General features: G+C 46.7%; 2 protein-coding genes across 3 annotated transcripts; one reads left to right on the top strand and one right to left on the bottom strand.

Annotated features, from left to right (window-relative positions):
- Positions 1 to 18,104, bottom strand: Cct7 (chaperonin containing TCP1 subunit 7). Its single transcript, XM_052174165.1, has 12 exons — positions 17,977 to 18,104; positions 9,634 to 9,787; positions 8,517 to 8,623; positions 7,439 to 7,564; positions 7,026 to 7,078; positions 6,382 to 6,553; positions 3,629 to 3,793; positions 2,365 to 2,553; positions 1,755 to 1,852; positions 1,291 to 1,423; positions 659 to 865; positions 1 to 326 (listed from the first exon to the last, which is right to left on the bottom strand). The coding sequence occupies exons 1-12, from the start codon at positions 17,980 to 17,982 to the stop codon at positions 102 to 104; spliced, it is 1,635 nt and encodes a 544-aa protein (XP_052030125.1). The 5' UTR covers positions 17,983 to 18,104; the 3' UTR covers positions 1 to 101.
- A 135-nt stretch (positions 18,105 to 18,239) lies between these two features.
- Pradc1 (protease associated domain containing 1) lies at positions 18,240 to 23,427 on the top strand. Of its 2 annotated transcripts, XM_052174167.1 has the most exons (5): positions 18,243 to 19,003; positions 21,566 to 21,666; positions 22,191 to 22,300; positions 22,543 to 22,710; positions 22,932 to 23,427. In XM_052174167.1, the coding sequence occupies exons 1-5, from the start codon at positions 18,937 to 18,939 to the stop codon at positions 23,050 to 23,052; spliced, it is 567 nt and encodes a 188-aa protein (XP_052030127.1). In that variant the 5' UTR covers positions 18,243 to 18,936; the 3' UTR covers positions 23,053 to 23,427. The 2 variants fall into 2 exon arrangements, with proteins under 2 accessions (XP_052030128.1, XP_052030127.1); XM_052174168.1 differs by lacking the exon at positions 22,543 to 22,710 and having other exon boundaries at positions 18,240 to 19,003.
- Positions 23,428 to 23,650: the final 223 nt, after the last annotated feature.

Here is a 23,650-nt window from a genome sequence, read left to right as displayed (position 1 = left end):
TAACCTTTAAGTTTTATTTAAATAACCTCCAGTGAGAACACAGCAGACAATCACCATTTCCTCCCCCCCTTCACCTCACAAGGAGGTGTGCAGACTGCCCCTCAATGGAAGCGGCCTTGGCCTCTGCCCCGGCCAGCTGCTGGAGCTGGAGGATCCACAGTGGAGCGGGGGTTCTTGATAGTCTCATCCACAGACACAATAAGGCATGCAGCCTCAGAAGCTGCTGTCAGAGCGTTGATGCGCACCATGGCTGGCTCCCACACAAATGCTTGGAAGTTGTCAGCGATGTCCTCATTGTTGATGTCCACCCCATACCACATGCCCCCCTGAAAGAGAGGAGAACCACCATGGCACACTGATTCCTGCACCTTTCAAAGGACTCCAGGAACCTGACTTGACAGCACTTTCTCAAAGGAAATGGCTCAAGACATGCAGTGCACCTTTCCGTACTTGAGCCCAGCCAATATCTGAGCGTGCTGATCTCAAGTACGCAAACCCTCCAGGAAGCTGCTGTTTCCGGGCCTATGCAGTTTCTGTACACTATGGCAGGAGGCAGTTGACCATTGTACCTGGTAGTGACTGTATTTACAGTAGGCACAGCACACACCTAATAGCCTACCTTGCCCACCCAATCCCTGAATCCCCAGAGCATAACCACCTGTGCATGTCGAGCCCGCAGCTTGTTGAGGATGTTTGTGGCATCAAAGCCAGCGTTGTCACATAGCTGTCGTGGGATAATCTCCAGGGCCTTAGCATATGCCCCAATCAACAGCTGCTGCTTCCCTGGGATGGTCCTCGAGTAATCCCGCAGGTATTTGGAAAGCTCCATCTCAATGGCTCCACCTCCAGCCACCACAGAGTCATTCTACAGAAACCAAAGAGCTCAAGGCTTCAAGTAGGGTAACAAAGCAAATCTTCCAGCCCAGAAAATGACTATTGACTTGTTCTGTCTCCCTTCCAAGCCTCAGGAACCTAGACACCGTGAGCATGAAGCATACCCCAGCTTCAACCCTAGATATTTTAAGGTCCCTGTCAAGGTTAGCCATAGCTTGGGGATGGTGACTTCAGAAGGACAGCTAAATAGATCACCTCAGTTTGTTGCCTATGTGAGGCATGAAATTTCTTCATGATTTGAGGGGCAAATGAAGACCTACTCTCTGGTTTACAAGAGGAAATCAAAGCCCAACATACCACCAAGGAAAGGACAGTTTACATGAAATCCAATCTTATCAGCTCCAGGATTAGAGCTGATTAGGGGACTGTAAAGGCAAGAGTCTGTCATCCCAGTACCTTGATGGCCCTCCTCACAATCATGATGGCGTCATGTAGGGACCTCTCTGTCTCCTCCATAAACTGCTCAGCGCCACCACGGAGGATGATGGTACAAGTCTTGGCCTTAGGGCAGCCAGTGAAGAAATTGTACCTATGTCCAGGACACAATGATACACACATGAATTGCCACCATCTTGCTATCTGAGCTCCCTGCCAAGCCTTCCCAAGAGGGAGACATTCTTGTTCACTCAGGCTGTCCTAACTTTAAAAGGTGGTTTTTCAGGCAGGACTGCTGTGGTATCACTGGAGCATCAAAGCTTGTGGAATCAGAGCTAAGATCCAACTAGAACTTTCCCCCTTCTGTAACACTGTATGTACCTGACCTCTTTATCCACAACACCCCAACATACCACACCCAAAACATGACCAAAAAACAATTTGGAAGACCCAACAGTTCTTGGGAACTAGAACTATGAGCTCACCTCTCTCCTCCAATTTGGGTCTCTTCAAATACCTGGCAGCGGCCTAGCACTTCTGTATTCAGAGCATTCACACTGGTCTGGATTGAGCCTCCACAAGCCTGAAGAGCAAGGAAAACATCAGCGAGGCCACTTGGCCTCCCGCCACCCACTCAGTCTCTAAGCTGAATCTACCACAGAACCTGAACCCTCTGCACAGGAGAGCCCACCTTTACCTTGACTTCTAGATAATCCCTACCACCCCTCAAAAAGATTAAAATCAAAACAACGAACACACAAGGGGTTCAAAGGAGTTAGGGACCTCATGTCTAGTGCTCTGGGTCCAGCAACTCTGCTCGGGAGCAGTTCTTTAGCCTACAGGTTCAAACCCAGAAGGAAAGCCCTGGCTGGAAGCAATACTCACTGCTGGTGGCTGTGCACTACCCACTTCCTGACCTGTCCTGGTCAGTGAATTCAAAGGAGTTTCTATTACTGGGAATATACACACTAGGTTGGAGCATTTGCTGACAGCATTAACATAGGGACAACTTGATAGTCTATTCCATTATATCAGGGACAAAGGAAAAAGTTCAGGGCCATGAAGGACAGGCAGCAGTCCATGAAGGTTCCTTACCATCATCGTCCTCTTCAGATCCTCCTCAGGCACTCGGCCAGCACAGAACATGTCCCGATCAGCAAAGTACTGGGTGGCCACATCCCCAATGGGGAGTTTAGACAGGATGACTTTGGCTCCAGACTGATGGATCTTCTCTAACTTGTCATAGAGAATGTTCCACTCGGCATCAACAATTGCCTGGTAATCCTAGAGACTCCCCCAAAAAGAGGAGGGTGGTTGGAATGGAGGTAGGTATATATGACAACAGGCTAACCCAACCCCTTCTTCAAATGAAAGCATTGCTGATTTATCTGGGAATGGGCCAACAATCCAAATACACAAATAACACTTTCAAATACAAATATACAAAGTAACCTCAAGGAAGGAGCTTTGCCAGAATTTGTGGCACTGCTGAGGTATGGAGAATAGTTTAGCCGTGCCTAAGATCGCTCATATCACAAAAGCCATTCTGTGCTGGGAGACACTGCTACCTAGAGGCAGCCACAATGGTAGGACGGAACAGAGTCTATGAGACTAAGTCTAGAAGACTAAGCTTGTCATCCCAGATACTCCAGACTGAGGTAGGAAAACTACAGATTCAAGGCCAGCCTGAGCAATTTAACAAGACTTCATCTCAAAATAAACATTTTTAAAAGGTCTGGCAAGCCAGGCACATGCCTTTAATCCCAGCATTCAGGAGGAAGAGGCAGGCAGGTCTCTGTGAGCCTGGTTATCTAGCAAGTCCCAGGAAAGATAATTATAATAAGACCCCATCTCAAAAAAAAATCCCCAACAGCAGCCAGGTGGTGGTGGCACATGCTTTTAATCCCAGCATTTGGGAGGCAGAGACAGGCAGATTTCTGAGTTCGAGGCCAGCCTGGTCTACAGAGTGAGTTCCAGGACAGCCAGGGCTACACAGAGAAACCCTGTCTCGAAAAACTAAACAAACAAGCAGGGTCAGGGAGTGGGGTATATAGTTCAGTGGCAGAGCCCTACTTGATGCATGTGAGTTTTAGGTTCAATTACCATTACCATGGAGAAAACAAAACAATACAAAAACTTCTGGTGTTGTAGTGCCTGTCCCCAAGAGGCAGAGAGCACAGTCACTCATTAACTTTTCACATTCAAATTACCCCAGGTAGAAGTCATTTAAGGATAAGAAAGAGAAAAAAATTAGTGACTGAGACAGCAGACATGGAAGTGTCCAGAAGAACCTGAGAAACAGGGCCTAGCAGCCTAGAGACCAGAGCCCTTACCTCCCTGTCCCTGCTGGGGAGCCTACCTCCACGGTGTGGACTCTGATTTCAGCATTATCTTTCTCTGCTTTTAGCTCCAGCTCAACATTTAAGAGGGCAATCTTCGGGTTCTTATACTTCTTGGGTTGCATTTCAAACCCAGCATAAGAAAACGTCTTCTTGAATGCAACACCAGCCACTAGCTGAGACTCCTAATTAAAGCAGACAGATCAATGGTTTGGTTACAGCCTGAAATCCAATCAGTCCATGAGCCCCAAAAAATGAACCTCACTGTGATAGTCTTCTCATCATCATCCTCATCAAATCTGGAACAAGCCCATCTTTCTTGAGCTAAGTGACATAGAATCTGTTTTGCTTCCCCCTTTAAGGTGAGAGATCACTCACTTTGTGGAGATGAGCATGGCACAGGGTGTCTGGGCTATCCCCTGTAGCTGGCCTCTGATGTAGCTGCCAGAGGACAACTTCCTGTGCATAGCAGCGTCAACAAAGGAACAGGCAGGTAAGGGAAAGGCAGACACAAAGTGCAACACTTCCGCCTCCCCTCAAGTCTCTTTTACTGCCTGTATACATAGAGCACAGCCACTGGAGCCCGATGTTTTGTTGGCAGCTGTCCCTGTGGCTCTTCACCCATCAACCCCTCCAACTTGTTCAAACTGTACATAACTTCCAGCAGCCAGATTTAAACACGAGGCACAACGGGAAATATGTTGCATGTGGGACTGACTTCACTATTATGTGACTTAAGTTCTCTCAGCAAATCATTTCCCATTCTATGAGAAAGCCTGTCAGTTTACTAGTTGCCACAGCAGATCAATGAGTAGTATGTGTCCCCAAACTTGTACCATTCACATCCATAACCTCAAGTGGCATTGATTCATAACGGTGAGGAGAAACTTGACAACCAGTAAAAAAGATGTAGTCCAAAGAAGTGAAAACAGTACAAGCAGACAGGACAACAGTATATGCATATAGACTCAGGGGATGAAAAGCTTTTTGAACTGCTAGAATACAAAATTGAGGGTAGGGATCAGAGAGGGAGAATACCGGAGCAAAAAAGGGGGAAAAGTAGCAGTGAGCAGTATAGAAGGATCTTATGGGCCCTGCTAAAGCTTTGGTCTAGGTGAACAAGAATCAGAGATATAGGAATGTCACCCTGTAACACACAGAATGGAACTGAAGGAATCAAGCAAGACAGGAGGTGACATTGGTCTGACCATCATGCCCCCAGGCTCTTACAGGCTTTGGAGATCCAGACTCCAGTCCTCAAGCTCAGGCAGCAGGTGCTTTGCCCAGAGCCACCTCTCTGGTGACTGTACTGAATTCTTTGAGACACGAACCTGAAGCTCAGCACTGGCCAGTGTATGGGAGTTAGGATACTAACTAAGGCCCCTGTGCTTGCACCCACCGAGCCATCCCACCAGCCTCTTTTAAATATTTTACAGAAGGCCAAGCACAGTGGTATACGTCTAATCCCAGCATTCAGGAAAGAGACTGGAAAAGCCTAAGTCTGAGTCTTCATAATAGAAAAGAGACAAAACCAGAGTTTTCCCTCAATTTAATGAAATGTTGAGCACTCTGGGGAAAATCCAAGTGTGCCAGGTAAAACTATTAGTTCCAAGACCCGGGCACCCAGCGGCGTTAGAACACCTGTGTGGCACATGTACAATCTTGCTCACTCTCCTCCGCCCAGAAGATGAATTTTCCTATACAAATGGCTCCTACTGTAAGAAGTCTAGGAGTAAAGCAGGCCAGCAATGAAACAGCACAAGTAAGCTAATGTCAAGGGATGTTTTTAGATAGTTATTAAAAATGAATCACAGCTATGCCTTCCAATACAGCAGGCACCAACCACACGTTTATATTTTTTAACAATTTCAATTTAAAATTCAGATTGTTGCATTAGCTGTTATTTTCCCTGCTTACACATGAAAAGGGCTATTGTACCAGACAGCACAGGGCATACTGGACAGTATCCAGTAAGAGAATACAAGTGCTCAGACAGACCAACTGCTACAGTAGTGCTATATGCACAAAACCATGGCACAGAACACCAGCATGCATCAGAAGCTGCCACTGGCATTAAATTAGCGCGCGCGCGCAGAGTGTATACAAATTCGAGGTTGCACTATTGTAAACTGTTAACAGTGGCTGCATAAGGGACAGAAGTGGTTATGCGACACTTAACTCTAAGCTCTTTATAACTATATATCATCAATCCAAAAGAAATTAATAACACAAAAAAAAAAAAGAAAAAGAAAAAGAAAAGAAAGTAATAGCACAGCAGTACCCTGTGGAGAGGGAACTGCCCAACACCCCCACTACATATCTTTGGACAATTCACAAGTAATTTATCTCAGCTAACCCTCATTTAGACCCTGACATAAAGAAACAGGCTCTCCCTTACTCTCTTACTCCTGCCTCTCTTGCCCTCTTGGGCTCCTGTCTTCCCCCCTCCCTTCCTCCTTCTCTCCACAAGGTCATGGCCAGCCTCTACTTCTCTACTCTTTCCTTCTCTCTGCCTTTCGTACTGTGTTAACTCCCCTTCATGCCCTAAATAAACTCTATTCTATGCTTTAAAAAAAAGAAACAAGATTCTGAATTGGCATGGGCCCTCTCTCCCATCCTGATGATAAGCAAACAGATCCAGACTACAGACAGGCAGCATGGGCAGAGCGGTGACATCTACTTTCCTGCCTTAGCTGTGTTCTCCCTTCACGCACACTGTGACCCTCTCCCTCATGAAGCTGACTGTTGTCCAGGGATGCCTTAAGAGGCTCACCTCTAGGGCTCCACCCTGCACCTTCTTGATGCCAATCATTTTAAGCTGCAGCAACTCGTCAAGCATCATGACAGCATCAACCACCATCTTGGCGAAGAAGGCCTTCTGCTGGGAGATCAGCTTGGAGCTCAGGGCTGTCATTGCACACTTCTCTAGCATCTTCCTCTGCTCTCTGCAGCACAGGGAAGAACTGGCATTGAGCTTCTGACCTGATTCTACCACAGTGTGGAGGGGTGTATTCCATCCAATACTCAGACAATACACCTTTGACACAAGCATTATCAACCCGTCATTTAAACAAAAACATACATTAGCAGCTGTATGTATGCTATCACACATCATCCCATTATTCTTCCTTTAACTAAGTTTACCACCCACCCCTCTTCACCTTTCACCTTTTCCATCATTAGGATAGATCACCAGTGACAGACAGCAGATACAGTCATCCCTACAGTCATCCCCCACCCCCACCCCAGTGCCAGCTCTTAAGGACAGTCTGTAGCCCCTTTCATGTTTACATCAAAGGGTCTGTCAGGACCAAAGCACCTCCTGCCAATACAAGGTCTGCACCATGCTTATTTGGCCACAACGCCCTATCTGGTTTCAAGGTATGAAGGCTCTGACACAGCTCACTGGAGACTTACACTTTATCCTGCTTCTTCACAGTCACAGCTATCTCTTTGATTTTGTTAACAGCCTGCCAAAAACAAAAGTTGAATGAGTCTCACGCTGAACATGGAACAGTGAGATTGACCTAACTACTGCTAAGATCTTAAGCACATTTCCTGGGCCTGTAGCTGTTTAAGAAAGTAAAGGTCTGCCACTTGGGAAACTCTCAGTGTTCTGCGGAATCATCAGGCACTTGCAGGACTTGGCTCTGGACTGCCAAATCAGGACGCAGAGCAATGCTTAACAGCTACTAAAGGGTAGAACAGGGAGAGGGCTGGAAATGCCCACATTCTGTGTGTCTCCCCCATATCCCAGGAAAGGCATTTTCCTCTCTAACAGAAATGTTAAGGTCCCTAGGGGTAGATCAAATGAAATGATGTGGCCATACCAACTGGGTGGCTGTGCGGAAAGCTCGGATGATGATCTGAGGGTGCAAACCTTCCTCCACGTAGGGCTTCACCTGCTTCAGAAACTCCGCAGCCAGCAGGGTCACTGAGGTGGTGCCATCACCAACCTGGAAGAGGATGCAAGAATACATACATGTTTTCTGGTATTCAGAGAATGAAGCACTGAAAATCACTTTTTAGGCAACCTACCAATTTAAAGTGGACATTGTTTAAATGGGTGTCAAGCTCTTTTTCCAGAAACCCACAAATTTTGCAAACAAATGGAAAGGTGAAAGCACCCAGGGCTTCCTCAGATGGCCTTGAGGCACAACATTAATTCTCCAGACAACACCATCCAGAGGGCCTAGGGACAGTCACTCTCAGGATACAAACTTAAGGTTTCATGAAACATCATGACCAAAGAAACTTGGGAGGAAAGACTTTAACTGGCTTATACTTCAACATCACAGTACATCATCAAAGGAAGTCAGGACAGAGTCCAGGAAGCAGGAACTGATGCAGATGCCACAGAGGTGTGTGCTGCTTACTGGCTTGCTCAGCCTGCTTTCTTATAGAACCCAGGACCATGTGCCCAGAGGTGGCACCACCTACACCACACAGGCTGGCCCTCCCACAATCACTAAGAAAATGCCCTGTAGACCCGCTTGAACCTTATCTTATTGAGACGACTCTAGCTTGTGTAAAGTACTTACTAATACAGTATTAGTAAGGAATGGTTTCACGCTCATATGACAAATAACTATATAATACCAAGAAGAAAGGTAAACATCCCTTAGAAAGTTTTTAATTTTAAAAAGCTTTGCTCCCAGCACTTGGGAGGAAGAGTGCAGGCAGATCTCTGTAAATACAAGACCAGCCTGGTCGACACAGCCAACTTTAAGACAGCTGAACTACAGAGAGACCCTACCTCTACTCTCCAAAATATTTGTAACTATAAGTATGAAATAGTTAACAATTATAATTTTAGACCTACATAAAACAATCTTCAGTGAGAAGAGAGAGGCAGTAAAGTAAGCATGTGTTCCAGCCTCCACTTAAGTTTCTGTCTGGCTTTCTTACCTCAGCATCTTGGGATTTGGCAATGTCCACTAAAGTCTTTGCTGCAGGATGGACAACATCGAGGAGTTTCAGAATTGTGGCCCCATCATTAGAAATTGTTGCTTTGCCTTAGAGAGAAAGACAGTTAACATTTAAAGCCCCTTTCTCTTTCTTAAAGATTTGTTTATATACTCTGTTGCTGTAACTGTCTTCAGACACACCAGAAGAGAGCATCAGATCCCAATTCAGATGGTTATGAGCCACCATGCAGTTGCTGGGAACTGAACAGAGAAATTTCTGGAAGAGCAGTCAGTGCTCTTAACCGCTGAGTCATCACTCTAGCCCCAACCCCCTTTAGTTAATTCTGTTTACTGAACCTGGACTCCATATACACTTTTTCTTGGGACTGGGTCACATACAAGCTTTTAAGTAATATGGGCTCCTGACCTTCTTTTGAGTACAGGTTAACTGAACACAGAGAAATGTTTTAAATAGCCAACAGGATTACTGTTATTGCGCAACAGTAATTCTGGCACCCAGGAGGCTAAACAAGAACATCTCAAGTTTAAGGCTAGCCGGGCTACACTAGCTCAAAATAGGAGTAACCAGCTAAGATACTTTGAATAGGCTACGCAGTGGTAGTACACGCCTTTAATCCCAGTGCTTGGAAGACAGACAGGCGAATTTCTGAGCAAGGCCAGCCTGGTTACAGAGTAAGTTCCAGACAGCCAGGGCAACACAGAGAAACCCTGTCTCAAAAAAACAAAACAAAACAAAACAAAGATACTTTGACTAACTGGCGTCCTAGTATGCCTGCCTGACACAGATACTAGAAGTGATCTTGGTCACATGAAAGACTAGCAAGCTTTCCTAACCACTGAGACATCTATCTCTCTAGTTTGTTTGTTCTATTTATGTCTGGGCCACTTTACTAGAAGGCAACTGACTTCTGAGGCCTGGTTCTCCCACAGATCCAAACAGGGTTCTGCATTCAAGGCCTTGAATACAGCTTCAGAGTGATTAATCCCTTAGGAGAGATGCTGTAAGCAATGGGATTTCTGATAGCAACCTTGAGCCCCACATACTACCTAGGTACCCATTCTATTGTACAAAACCCCGAGGAACCATCAAGACTTACCTCGGCCATCCACAATAAGTTTGTCCATGCCACGGGGACCCAGGGTGGTTCTTACAGCCTCGGCAATCACTTGGCAGGCACTGATGTTACTCACGAGCTGAGGGATGCCTTGGGAGCTATCAGTACCCTCTTTCAACAGGATAACTGGTGTGGGCTGGAGAAGTGAGAGCAAATTGACTGCTTTTAATCATCTGCTACTGAGACTCAGGACGGTGGGTGGGGATGCTCCCAATACTACTATGGCTGAGTTATCCACACTCTTAAACAAATTCCCCTGCTACCCAGACTGAGTCCCCAACCACGCCAAATTCTGAGACACTACTGATAATGAAGTCTAAACAATAAACTATGATTTCTCCCATATAGTCCTTTCAACTTTTGACATTTTGTCTTGTGCTTCATAATTGGGTTTTTTTGCACACAGCACAAAAAAATAAAACAAAAAAACAAACAAAACAACAACAAAAAACCAGGCCCTGCTTTACACCTCCACCCCCAATAAAATATCTACTGGTTTGTATTAAAGAAGCAGAGGGGAAGTGGCATGGAAACTGAGACACTGTCCTAGAGATGCCCAGGAAGGCAGCTTCACCAGAGACCTTAGATGGAATGTAGCAACACACAAAAAACATGTCTGCCTTACTTTCCAAAGTGACATACTGACTCCACACAGCAGCACCCTCATAACCACTCCAAAATGCCTTCATGTGACTCAATCCTAGTCACACCTCAGAGAAATTTTTGTCTTTTTCTCTTAACATTGTCTTAGAAGAGTCCCTATCCCTTCCGCGTTTTCTTTGCACTCCTACTCTAGAAACTGTGAGACAGTAGAAATGCCACTTGTTGCTGGAGAGATGGCTCAGTGGTTAAGAGCACTAACTGCTCTTCCAGAAGTCCTGAGTTCAAATCCTAGCAACCACATGGTGGCTCACAACCATCAGTAATGGGATCTGACATCCTCTTCTAGTGTGTCTGAAGACAGGTAAAGTATATTCATATATGTATGTGTACATACACATATACACATACATACATACATACATACATACATACATACATACATACATACGTATATAAAATTAATAAAGCCGGGCGGTGGTGGCACATGCCTGTAATCCCAGCACTCTGGGAGGCAGAGGCAGGCGGATTTCTGAGTTCGAGGCCAGCCTGGTCTATAGAGTGAGTTACAGGACAGCCAGTGCTATACAGAGAAACCTGTCTCAGAAAAACAAAACAAAAATAAATAAATAAAATAAATAAATAATAAATAGGCGGGTGGTGGTACACGCCTTTAATCCCAGCACTTGGGAGGCAGAGGCAGGCGGATTTCTGAGTTCGAGGCCAGCCTGATTTACAGAGTGAGTTCCAGACAGCCAGGACTACACAGAGAAACCCTGTCTCAAAAACAAACAAACAAACAAACAAATCTTTAAAAAGAACCGCTGCTCGTTTAAAGGCCTGCTTGGAGACTGCACTGGTTAGTTCTTTGTTAAGCTAATGCAAGCCAGGATAGCTAGGAACAGGAACAGCAACTGAGAAAATGCCACCATCAAAATGGCCTGTGGACACGAATATGAGATATTTTCTTGATTAATGATTGATGTTGGAGGGCCCAGCCCACTGGGGATGGTACTAGGTGATCCTGCATTGTTTAAGAAAGGAGACACAGGGGTGGGTGTGGGAGCTGGAGAGATGGCTCAGTGGTTAAGACCACTGGTGGCCCTTCTAGGTCAAGGGTTCAATTCATAGCACCCACATGGGGCTCACAACTATCTCTGCTTGTATGGGATCTAATAGCTCTTCTGGTATGAAGACAGACATGCAGACAAAACACCCACACACGAGATTAAAAAAAAAAAAAAAGGCGGAGCCAGGTTGTGGTGTGAGGCAAAGGCATGTGGTCTATAGAGTGAGTTCTGGGACAGAGAAACCCTCCAAAAACAAAAACAAACAAACAAGAAAGGAAGGTAGGTAGACAAGACAGTCTCTGTTTCAATTCCTGAAATGTACACTACCCTTCATGGTGGACTGTAAGCTGGAAGAATAAACCCTGCTCTTCCTAAGTTGCTTTGGTCACTGGTCATTGTGGTGGTTTGAATGAGAATGGCCCCCATGCGCCATGTTTGAATGCTTTGTCCTTGTTAGTGGAACTGTTTGGGAAGGTCACGAGGTGTGTGTCACTGGCTTTAAGGTTTCAAAGGTCCACACCAGGCCCAATGTCTGCAGTCTCTACCTGTGGGTCTGGATGTAGCTCTCAGCTACTTCTCCAGCGCCATGCCTGCCTGCTGCCACTCCTCACCATGATAATGAACGAACCCTCGAAAACTATAAGCAAGCCCCCATTAAATGCTTTCTTTGAATTACCTTTGTCATTGTGTCCTTTTACAGCAACAGAACAATAACTAAGACAATCCCAGTGTTTAATCATAGCAACAGAACCTTAACCAGGATAGGTATCTTTCCTCTAGTGTTCAGGAACTAGCAGACAGCGGTGGGAAACCAGAACTCCCTATATAGCTAAATCTGAGCCTCCAGGATTAAATGGTCATCTTTTCAGTATTGGACTAACTCTGCATGTCAAACAGAGTTGGGGGACATCATCTTAGCATATTTATGGTCACTTTACTTTTTATTATGCAGTACAATAAAGACGTTGAAAGCCACTGTTTGTTCCCTTGCTCACTCCTCTCAAATGCCTCTAGTTCATGTCAAGCTGATATAAAACTAGCCAGGACAATTGTAGATGCTAACTGCATATTACAGTACTCTAAGCTAGCAAGGGCAAAACCGCTCAGCAGAGCTGCAGTAAGTTCCCCAGCACCAATAAGGAAAGCAAAGCCAAGTGTGAAAGCATCACACAAGATTATGCCTTTGTACACGGGCAGCAGACATCCCAAGGGGCCTAGATAACAGTTTCTAGGCAAAAAGATTACATTGTCTACCAACTGGCTCGGGACAGTGCCTTAGATGGAAAACTGAAGCAAAAGAGGGGTACTGGTCAGAAAAGTATCCCACAGATGTCTGGGCAGCACGGTGGACTTGAGCAAGCAACACAGTGAGCACTACTGAGAAGTGCACACACTTTCTATCATGGGCTATGGAAAGTCACTGTATTAAAACATGCTCAGACTGAGTGCTCCAAGTCCAATACAATCACTGTCATGAGGCAGTGGGAACTGCCTCTGCTTAGACCCTGCTCCAGCTGCAAGTCCCCACACTCCTACAGCCAGCCAACTTATTCTACCTCCCTGATACCTGCAATAATTTGTTACACACTGCAGCCTGAGACCCCATTGTCAGAGAGTACTACAGTTAGGGCTTCAGAGAGAGCTGCCCAAGTTTCTGCAATCATGTGTCTTTGTGCAAGCAGTATGTGGCCTGGACAGTGCCAAGGCTTTTGAAGTGGGAAGGACAGGAGCAGAGACTTGGAGCTTCCACTGAACATAGAATTTCATGGCACCCCATTTCCTGTCCAGAATCATGAATCTTAAATACCTTTGCTTTCCTCTCTCTGGCCCATTTTCCTCTCCCCTGTTGTTGAAGCCTTCCTTCTAAGGCTCTGTTCCCCCATTCTTTGCAGATCCGGTCTCCACCCTGCATCTCAATTCCAGTGGATGTTGGAGCTGGAAATGACCCTGGTGAGAGTTTCTGCTCTCAGCTCTTTCTTTCCTTCTTTCTTTCTGCCTTTTTTTTTTTTTTTTTTTTTTTGACAGGATTTCTCTGTGTAGCCCTGGCACTCAGAAATCTGCCTGCCTCTGCCTCCCAAGTGCTGGGATTAAAGGCGTGCGCTAGCACAGCCAGGCCTCTTTTTTTCTTTTTTAAAGGATAACAGAACTGGACTACATTTTTCCTTTTTGGTGAAATAAATATCTTAAAATAAAAATGTATAATCATTGAGAAATCATAGAATATGATTCAAATTTTTGTTAGATTATTTCATAAACATTTTTTGAACAAACTGCTTATCTGTCAAAGTTCTCCGGAGCAGCATATCTTACTGTATCCCAGAACCACTGAGCAGGGGCTGAACTTCACAAGTAGCCCAAGTGGATTCACACATACCCCAAAGCTTGAAAACACTACAGGTCATATGTGAAAACCAAAAGGCCCACAACTGAGTTTAGGCTGGGAAACAGTGTACATTTACCAGATCTCAGACGAAGTTATGAGCATGGTTTCAGCTCAACTGATAAGAATAAAGTATCAAACAAGGCAGTTGTGGGCAAACAGACATTAATTACTTATAGTTGGGGAGCTGGCTCAGCAAGCGCTGGCTGCTCAACTAGAAGACTAGGGTTTGAATCCCAGTATTCAGCTAACAACCACCTGTAACTCCTCTAGACTCCATAGGCACCCAAATACACAACTGATGCACAGATCTACAGGCAGCCAAAACATTTATACAATTGAAATAAAATTTAAAAAGAAAGTTGTCCTAAACAAGACATTAGTAGTCCAATAAGATAAAAATTAAAATACACTTAGCACCACATACCATATCCTAACTTGGTAAGAGGGCCATTCTCCTTTACTGAATGAAAAACTACTGGGTGCTGGCCTCGAATTATATGCAGAAGTCATAGTATATACAAGATATAAGCCAATAAAGACCTATTTGTTTTTTCAAAGAAAAATGACCAGTTGTTGGCAAACAGGCTTTCAAATCAAAGAAATATTAAAAGTAGTAGTAAATGAAGTTCTATTGGTCTAAGAAGCGGTACCAAGAGTTAAACGTAAAAAAAAATTTGAGACTGTAGAAACAGCTCAACAGTTAAGGGGGTTTTCTGCTCTCCCTGAGGACAAAGTTTGGTTTGGAATACCACAACTATCTATAACTCCATCCCCAAGACCGAATTCACTGCCCTTTTCTGGCCTCCACATGTCTACATGAATACACATGCACACAAGCACACACTGAAAATCTAAAGAAACAAAAGGTTTGACTATGTTGAAGAGCATGCATCAGTTTACTAAGACTGGATATGTATAAAAGAGGCAAAGTCTTGGAGAATATTAGCAACAAGAAAGAGAAAGACAAGGTGGTGGTGGTGGTGGGCATATATATGCTTCCTAGGTCCAGTCAGGAGCATTAAACAATCCCAATTCTATAACCTTATTACTTGTTACAGGCAAATTTTCGACAATAAAAACAATGAAACTAGCATACCATAAAAGAATGCTGGTCCGGAAACCCCTATATCTGGGTCAGGCATGCACCGAAGGGTAAATAACTTCCTTTTCTCAGAGTATCCAGGGTCTCATGACAAGAAATGGCTTCTCTATACTCTCAGCATTCTTGGGGGCACTGTAAAGGGCCTATCCCTTGGTTCCATCTAGAAGGAAAATGCTTCCCCAAAGGTCGCACAGTCTCACGTCCTTCTGAATCATTCCTTAGGACAGTCAAGAGCAGCCTGTGTGCTGTGACACTTTAAGGGTCAAATGATCTTTACACAGGCGGGGAAACTGATATTTATGTTACAACTCATAACAGAATATTAGTTACGAAGTAACAATGCAATGATTTTATGGTTGGGAGTCACCACAACACAAGGAACTGTATTAAAGTGTTGGCAGCATTAGGAAGGTTGAGAACCACTGCTCTGATACCAAGCCAGGCATGGCTGTGCACAGGTACCATTCCAGCACTTATTTAGAAGGTGGAGACAGGTCTGCTGTGGTATCTAGGTCAGCCAAAGGGGAAAAAGAGCTGGCAGCAGTACAGTAAGCCACACGGCAGTAAACAAAGCAGGTCCTCTTCTGCTGTGCTCTTCTTGTCCCTTCACTACAAGGGAACCATAAAAAGCTTTAGTGTTTCACGCTCGCCATTTTCCTTAAGATTATTTATTAAGGGACTGGAAGAATAGCTTACAAGAAAAAACACTGGCTGCTCTTCCAGGACTGGGTTCCTTCCACTTCTAGCATCCACACGGTGGCTCACCACATCTCTAACTCTAGTTCCTGGGATGTGACACACTGTGACCTCCATGGGCATTACATGTACATAGTAACCAAGCACACGTGTGTAGTTACAACACCCACATACACTAAATAAGTCAAAACTATTTATTAAACAATTAGTAGGAGTCGGCCATGGAAATGGCTCGGGGTAAAGGTGCTAGATGCACAAGCCAGACCACCAGAACTCATAAAAATCCAGTCGTCGTGGGCTGTGGTATATCTGTAATCCCAGCACTCTTGCAGCAAGGTGGGAGGAAGCAAGAATCACCAGGAAGCTCACAGGCTAGCTGGCATTCAGTATACACTACAGCAGAAACAAGAGCTCCTGCTCTTTAACAAGGTTGAAGGTGAGAAATGTCCCTGGACAACTGTCCTCTGACTGCTCCCCAGGTGTGGTGGTATGCACAAGGCCCACACTCTCACACACAAAACAAATAAGTAAGCAAAGCAATGCAAGCCTGAATGGAGCACGGTAGTCCACACCTGTAATTCCAGGGAACCAGAAGGCTGGGGCAGAATTGTCTTAAGTTCAACACCATTCCAGATATTTTAGTTTCCTTTGTCCCTGAGATAAAATACTGTGACCAGGAAAAACAAAAAACAACAACAACAACAAAAAAAAAAAAGCAAAAGGGTTTATTTGCGCTTACAAATCCAGGATACTGTCTGCTACTTGGTTGGGGTGGAGGGGTGTCAAGTAACCTGGGGGAGCTGGTCACATCATCTACTGCCACGAACAGAGAAAGAGGAATGTACGCTGCTGTTCAGCTAGCTCTCTCCTCTCAGACAGTTCAGGCTCAGGGAGTGGTGTCACCCCAATGGCGGGGTCTTCCACACCAACTAAAACAACCCAACGAATTCCCCCACAGACCAACCTAATCTAGATAATCCCTCTTTGTTTATTCTAGGTTGTGTCAGGTTAACAACACCAACCGCCACAGTGGACTACACTTGACTTCCATACAAGCCTTGGGCTACAAAGAGCAAGTCTGCTCTTAAAAGATGTTCATGATACAGCTTAGAAGATCAAATGAGGCCTTAGAGTCAATACCTAGCACCTGAAAAAATAAAAACAAAGCCACCACATTAACATTAGACTTGATGCTCTATAGAACAAGACCAGCACTATATGTTATCTCTGAATGAAAGCATACAAATGTAATGACAAAAAGGAAAAGACACTTTCTGCTATAGATGTACCAAAGCCAAAAAAAATAAATAAATCAGGATTTCAGGGGACTCTTTTAACTCTCCATTACAAAAGGCTTCTGGACTTCACCTGATACCTGCCAATTGAGTCCGTGGTGAAGATTTACATTTTAAAAAGGGATTCCCAGAAGGCCAACAAGCCAACTGCACAAAATCAATTCACGTAAAACTCAAATGTGTTGGTCTGGGGCCCTATTGGGCCGCTGGTCACATCTGCAGCAATGATGAACATTTTACTGCAGCACCTAAGAGTCTTACTACTCTTCAGCTCTGGTCTTTGCCAAAGACCAAATCAATTTCAAGTGCTAGGGGTCAGGGAGCATGGACACGCTTCTGTAGGGGTTCCTTCTGAGTAGGAGCTGTAATCGCAAAGCTGTAATTTGGTAGCAGAGGGAGGACCTTACAGGTTTTCAAGTCAGTATGGAATCTATGGAGATAGGAAGAAAGCTGTAAAGGCAGACAAAGGACTGACAATAAAAAGCAAAAATTAATGTGTGCCGGCGCCAAACGCACAGGATTCTACCTTAGAACTTGATATTGCTCACTAACAACTCAGGTTTATCACAGGAAGCAGGGGACATATCTTACGCTGTCAGGGATAAAGGGGTGATAAAGGAGGACTACAGGCAGACCTTAAAAAGATTCTCCTGCCTAAGGTTCTCAGGTCTTCCCATCTCTGATGCTGTGTACATCAACTGCCATTTTCTAGCACCAAGAGGGGTCTGTACATTTAGGAGAACTAAAAATGCCCCAGCGAACAGGCTCCAACAGGAATGAAGGACCGCAGAGCCAGGCAGGGTGTAACTCGGCCCAACCTAAAGATGCTCACACTGCCTCTGTGCGCCCTAGAAGCTCCCGTCTTCACTTCCGCACCTCCCAGGGCATGCCTGGCCCTATGGTAGAGGTACACAGCTCAACACACTCGGTTCCAAAAACCCAAGCCTCCATTACGGGGAACGAGCTGAATAAGGGGTTCGTGGACCCAAAGCACCATGAGATCCACTATTTCCAGGCCCAGTGGCATCGCGAGCCCCACTCGGCTCTAGCCAACCGCTCCAGCTTTGGGTCGAGGCCGCCCCCAGGCAGGGGGTCGGGACAAGCCACTGTAGACCGTCCTCGTGGCGAGCCAGGGCCGCAGGGTCGTGGATGGCAGCGGATGCACGGGGAACCACTCACCATCATCTTGGAAGCGGCTTCGGGTTCCCGCAACTCGTCAGTTCTCCGCCTAGGGGCCGCCCACCCAAGCCCACAATGCTCCGCGCCGGAAAAATCCCCAGAAGCTTCTGGTGAGACGTTAGCCCGAGAGAGGAAGAGGACGGACCACTTCCGCCACTCTATGGTTAGCTAACGAGAAGGCTGGCTAGAGGGGTCAGAGGGCGAGAGACGCTCTAGGAACTCGCACTAGCTTTGGCGGGGTCACCGAGTTTCGACAGGCTTCAGGTCTGTGGGGGTGTCGTAAGGTCCCGCTTCAGCACGCGTACCCAGACACCATGGTAGACATGCTATGAAATGTCAACACTGAACACCGGCTGTGAGAAGCACCTTGGGTGAATGATCTCACTGCACCCACACGGCTCCGGGGCGTTGGAGCTCTGTGCGTTTCACAGGTAGCCTGGGAAGTTGAGGACAATGTCCCGGGTCACAGGTGCGCAGCCCGCTCGGGCGCAGGAAACTTGCTCGGGGCAGCTTCTAGCTCTGCAGCGCCCCTTGCCAGCTGAGGCGCTGCCTTGTCGCCTGCAGAGGGTGAGGTAGCGCGCGGCCTCAGCGCGAGGCCAGCCTCTGACTGGGAGGAGACCCGTGGATCCCGCGCATCCATCCCCGCGAGCCGCCCCCCAGGATCGGGGAGGGGCGTCTATATTGAGGAGTGCGGGGGCGGGGCTGCGAACTGCAGTTGCTATTAAGAGTTTTGGCAAATCAGCTCCCGGCTCCACTTCTCCTGGCCAATAGGAAGTGGCCTAGGGCGCAGAGGCGGAAAGTGCGGCCACACGAACAGGCGTGGCGGCCAATCAGCCGCCGGCCTCCGTTCCGCGCTCCAACCGGCGCGGAGAGCGGGCCTGAGGGAGGCCGTGGCAGCTGTCAGGCTAAAGTCCGGCGAGCGATCGCGGCGGGACGGCGGCGGCGGGACGGGCGCTGGAGATGAGCCGTGGCGCCGCGGGCTGGTGCTGTCTCGTGCTCTGGCTGCCCACGTGCGTCGCGGCCCACGGTGAGCGGCGAGGGACGGGCGGGCGGGGCGGGCGGGGCGGGCATCCTGCCTGCGCGCTGCTCGGGGCCGGGGGCCACGGGTCACCTTGGGGACCCCGCGAGTTTGGGCCAGCCAGATCCAGGGGACAGGCGGCTGCAGCGGGTGGATGCTGGTTTCCGGGTCTGTGAGTAGGCACAACCTGACAGTCCCTCCCCGTCGAAGCAAGAGCCTTCAGCTTTCCTTCCACTGAGGGCGACCCTGGTGACAGCCAGAGATCCAGAACGGAGAACGTGAACGTTCATATAGGCAGGAACACACACATGGGCTCACACGCACAGGCACCCACTTACACAACTCGAACATAAATGTATACACCTACGCGTTAAGTGAACACATGCATATACCCAAAGCTTATTAGATAAGCACATCAAATCCCAGACAGAAGTGTGCTTGAGGAAAGGGTTGCCTCATGTTAATCCAGAAGGCTTCCTGTGTGTGTGTGTGTGTGTGTGTGTGTCCGTCCATCTGATGAAGTGTACCTACACTCAGGACAAAAAGCTGCAAGCCCCCTTAGCTCTGTCTGAGCTGTGATTTGGACCATAGACAGGAACAACTATAGCCATAGCACACACCGTGATAGCTTGGTAATTGGATTGACAAACAGACCTGAGCTTCCATCCATCCACATTTACTTGCCTTTCTGGGTTTAAAGAATCCAGGGACTCAAATCCCAGGAAAACATTAAACTTAGATGCTGAGGAAAGTTCAATACCCTAGAAAACTGTTTGTTTTGGCCGTTCTCTTGTTCAGGACAGCAGAGCTGGGCAGAGTTCTTTGTTTAGTAACCTTTACCGAGCAGCCAGTGTGTCCTAGGCACTGGGGATTCATCTCTGTGTAAAGCCACATACTTAGAATCATTGCTGTAATGAAAGAAGCAGACATAGAGCATTATGAATCCACCACAATTACAGAGAAGTGTCAGCTGGAAGAAAGTCTATTTTGAACCGGTGTAGGAAGGGCTCAGGCAGCATCTTCCTGAGAAATGGCAGGTAAGCTTTTAGGAAGACCCAAAAAGATGAAGACACTGAAAAGCCAGTACAACTTGAACATGGAAAAGAGGAGACAAGATTGGAGTGGGTATAGGAGTCAGATCAGGCAGGGCTTTCTACACCATAGCCAACAGCAGCATACACTTTAGTCAGTGAAGAGGACACTGAAGTTCTTGCATTGGGGTGGGTGGCAGGTGGACTTTAGGGAGCAAGAACAGAGACAGAGAGTTGGAGAGACAGCTCAGCAGTTAGGAATACTGTTGTTCTTCCAGAGGGCCCAGCTCACAACTGTCTATCCCTCCAATTCTGGGGAGCTGATACCCCCTTCTAGATTCTGCCAGTACTGGGCACACACATGGTGCATGAACATTCATGCAGCCAAAGCACACATATACATAAAATTTAAATTAAAAATACAAAAATGGCCGGGCAGTGGTGGCACATGCCTGTAATCCCAGCACTCTGGAAGGCAGAGGCAGGCAGATTTATGAGTTCGAGGCCAGCCTGGTCTACAGAGTGAGTTCCAAAACAGCCAGGGCTATACAGAGAAACCCTGTCTTGAAAAAAACCAAATCCAAAAAAAACACAAAAAAACAAAACAAAAATGATGACGGCAGATGGGAAGCTGAAGCAGGAGGATTGCTTGAGCTTAAAATGTTGGAAACAGCACTGACTGCTCTTCCAAAGGTTCTGAGTTCAAATCTCAGCAACCACATGGTGACTCACAACCATCCGTAATGAGATTGGATGCCCACTTCTGGTGTATCTAAAGACAGTCATAGTGTATTTACATATAATAAATAAATAAATAAATCTTTAAAAAACAACGTTGAAACCAGCCTGGGCCACATAACAAAATCCTCATCTGAAAAAGAAGACATGGAAGCAAGATGAGTTAAGTTACAACAGTCATGTTGGTGAGACCAGAGCTAACTTGTAAGTTTTGGTTAGAAACTTGGTGGCTTCCCTGTCCACTCTGAAATTCTTAGGACTTCTTCAGATAAGGGGTGGATGTTGACCCAAAAGTCCTGGGTTTTTGTGGCACACCTGCCATGGCGGCAGCAGCAGCAGATACAAACCTCTTGATCCAGTCTGCCTTCCAGTAGAGGAACCAGCTCTCCAGCTGGGCATGGTGATGCATGGCTGTAACCACGATGCTTGGGAGGCAGTCAGGAGGAAGGATGCAAGGCCCACCGAAGAAACAAAACTAGTACAAAGCCAGCCTGGGCAGTCTGAGGCCATTAAAGATAAAGACTCCTGGGTATGACAGCACACACATTTAATTCCAGTACTAAGGGTGTGAGAGGGATATCAAAGGCAAGTAGCGCTTGGTTTGAGGCTAGGCAGGGCTACATAGTGAGACTCTGCTTTAAAAAACAAGTTAAAAATTAAAAAAAAAAAAATCACTTCCCAAGGATCCAGCCAGCTGATGTACCCAGAATGTAGGCCACCCAGTTGAAGACATAAAGAAGCCCATAATCCAAGCGTGAGTCAGCCTGCTCAGAGAGGCCTTCATCTACACTCTTTCCTTTAGGCTTACGCATCCATGATTACTTGTACTTCCAAGTGCTGAGTCCTGGGGATATTCGATACATCTTCACAGCCACACCTGCCAAGGACTTTGGTGGTATATTCGTAAGTTCAAAGATGCTCAGATCCCTGATCTCAGTCACCTTCTTGCCGTCGTCAGTGTGGTGGCCCTTATCCCACATTTATACTGGGACAGGGCAGGAAATAGAATCTAGCTGTGCCCTCTGGGAGCTGCTACATACTGTAAAGATCGGGGGAACTGCCTTAACTGGTGGAAAACAACCTGAAACACCACGGGTGCCAGCTTCCTGTCGGTTCTGCCTACATCCCCCTGTCCCTGGGTTATAACCAGCTCCCCTCGCAAAGAAAGGCTGGGTGAGATTGAGTAGTCAGACAGGACTTTGTGAGAATCAGACTGAAATGTTCAGGTGCTCAGCCACAGAGAAACCACTCCGTTTCTTCCTTCACTCATTATGAGGTGCCAGTAAGATGGAATTATTAGCCCATTCCAAAAAGAATCTTATTTAGGCCATTCCGAAAAGAATCTTATTTAGGCCATTCCGAAAAGAATCTTATTTAGCCCATTCCAAAAAGAATCTTATTTGCCCAAATGTCTAAACATTTTTCAGCACACACGGTATGAGCAGATTCACCTCGTCCCTGCTGAACCTCCAGAGGCCTGTGGGGAACTCAGCAACGGCTTCTTCATCCAGGACCAGATCGCTCTGGTGGAAAGGGGGTAAGGAGTGGGCAGGTGTGACACCTGGGAAGGGCAGACTCTCACCACAGCTCATGGTACTGTGAAATGTAGAGTTTTAAATAATTCATCCTTTACAAGTCTTTAAGCAATGCCTACTTCAACTGTGTACGGATGAACCTCAATCCAAGTTCTCTATGGTTCTTTCACCTCCCAGAGAGGATGTAAGGGAGGGGCAGCTAGGACCTTTTTTTTTTTTTTGATCTCATCACCACCTCTTCCAGGGGCTGCTCCTTCCTCTCTAAGACCAGAGTGGTGCAGGAGCATGGTGGGCGGGCTGTGATCATCTCGGACAACGCAGTTGACAATGACAGTTTCTACGTGGAGATGATCCAGGATAGTACACAGCGCACAGCTGACATCCCTGCCCTCTTCCTGCTCGGCCGAGATGGGTGAGGGCTCTTTGCTTCTGGCTGGCCACACTACACTGGGTATCGTGACTTGGTGGGGGTCAAAAACAATCACCAGAACCCTCTCACAGGCACGATCTTGAATATCCCAGTCAGAGGGCAAAAAAGTTGTGAGTTTCTGGAACTCCCCGAGTAACTGGGGCAGAGGGCAGTGTTGGGCGCTGAGAAAGTGACCGTCGCTACCGCTCTTCATGCCCTCGCAGCTACATGATCCGCCGTTCTCTGGAACAGCATGGGCTCCCATGGGCTATCATCTCTATCCCAGTCAATGTCACCAGTATCCCTACCTTTGAGCTGCTGCAACCTCCGTGGACTTTCTGGTAGAAAAGCTGACTCCAGGTTCCAGTGACAAGTGACTCATGGGAAGAGGAAACCCAGGATTCTGCTATTTGGAGTTTGGAGATAGATTCTGAGGACAAGTGGAGCTAGGGAGAGGACAAGGAAGCCATACTCCTCCTGCAAGGACATCTCATGCTTCAGGAAGAGGCTTCTGACTAGGATTTGGAACAAAAGGTGCTGAAGGCAGGTGGCCCTGACATATACCACCTGTTTCAGCTCCCAGCAGCAAGGACCTCCTCACAATGAGCCTTGTAGCTGTTGCTGAAGTGGTTTAAAGAAGTGATATTTGGGGACTAATAAGCCCCTACTTTTAGCAATAAAGCCAAATAAAGCTCATGAGGTTTGTGCCTGTGTCCTAAACTAAGAATGCATCGGTGCGTGTTTGTGTGTTGGCTCATTAATTTAGCCTTATATCATTCTGTTGACTTTAGGCTCAAAGACGACCAGTCTCAAGACTGCCAGTTTAGTCCAGCCCTCTGGGAAGAAGATTCTTACGGCCTAGAGTCAGCAATTGAAACCAAATCCCTGAGACCCTGTTGTGGCTTCAGGGACATTGACAGGGCACTGTTGGGACAGTATGAGC

Source organism: Apodemus sylvaticus, chromosome 2, assembly GCF_947179515.1.
Source record: "Apodemus sylvaticus chromosome 2, mApoSyl1.1, whole genome shotgun sequence".
Classification (NCBI taxonomy): Eukaryota; Metazoa; Chordata; class Mammalia; order Rodentia; family Muridae; genus Apodemus; species Apodemus sylvaticus.
This window is presented reverse-complemented; position numbering and strand designations above follow the sequence as displayed.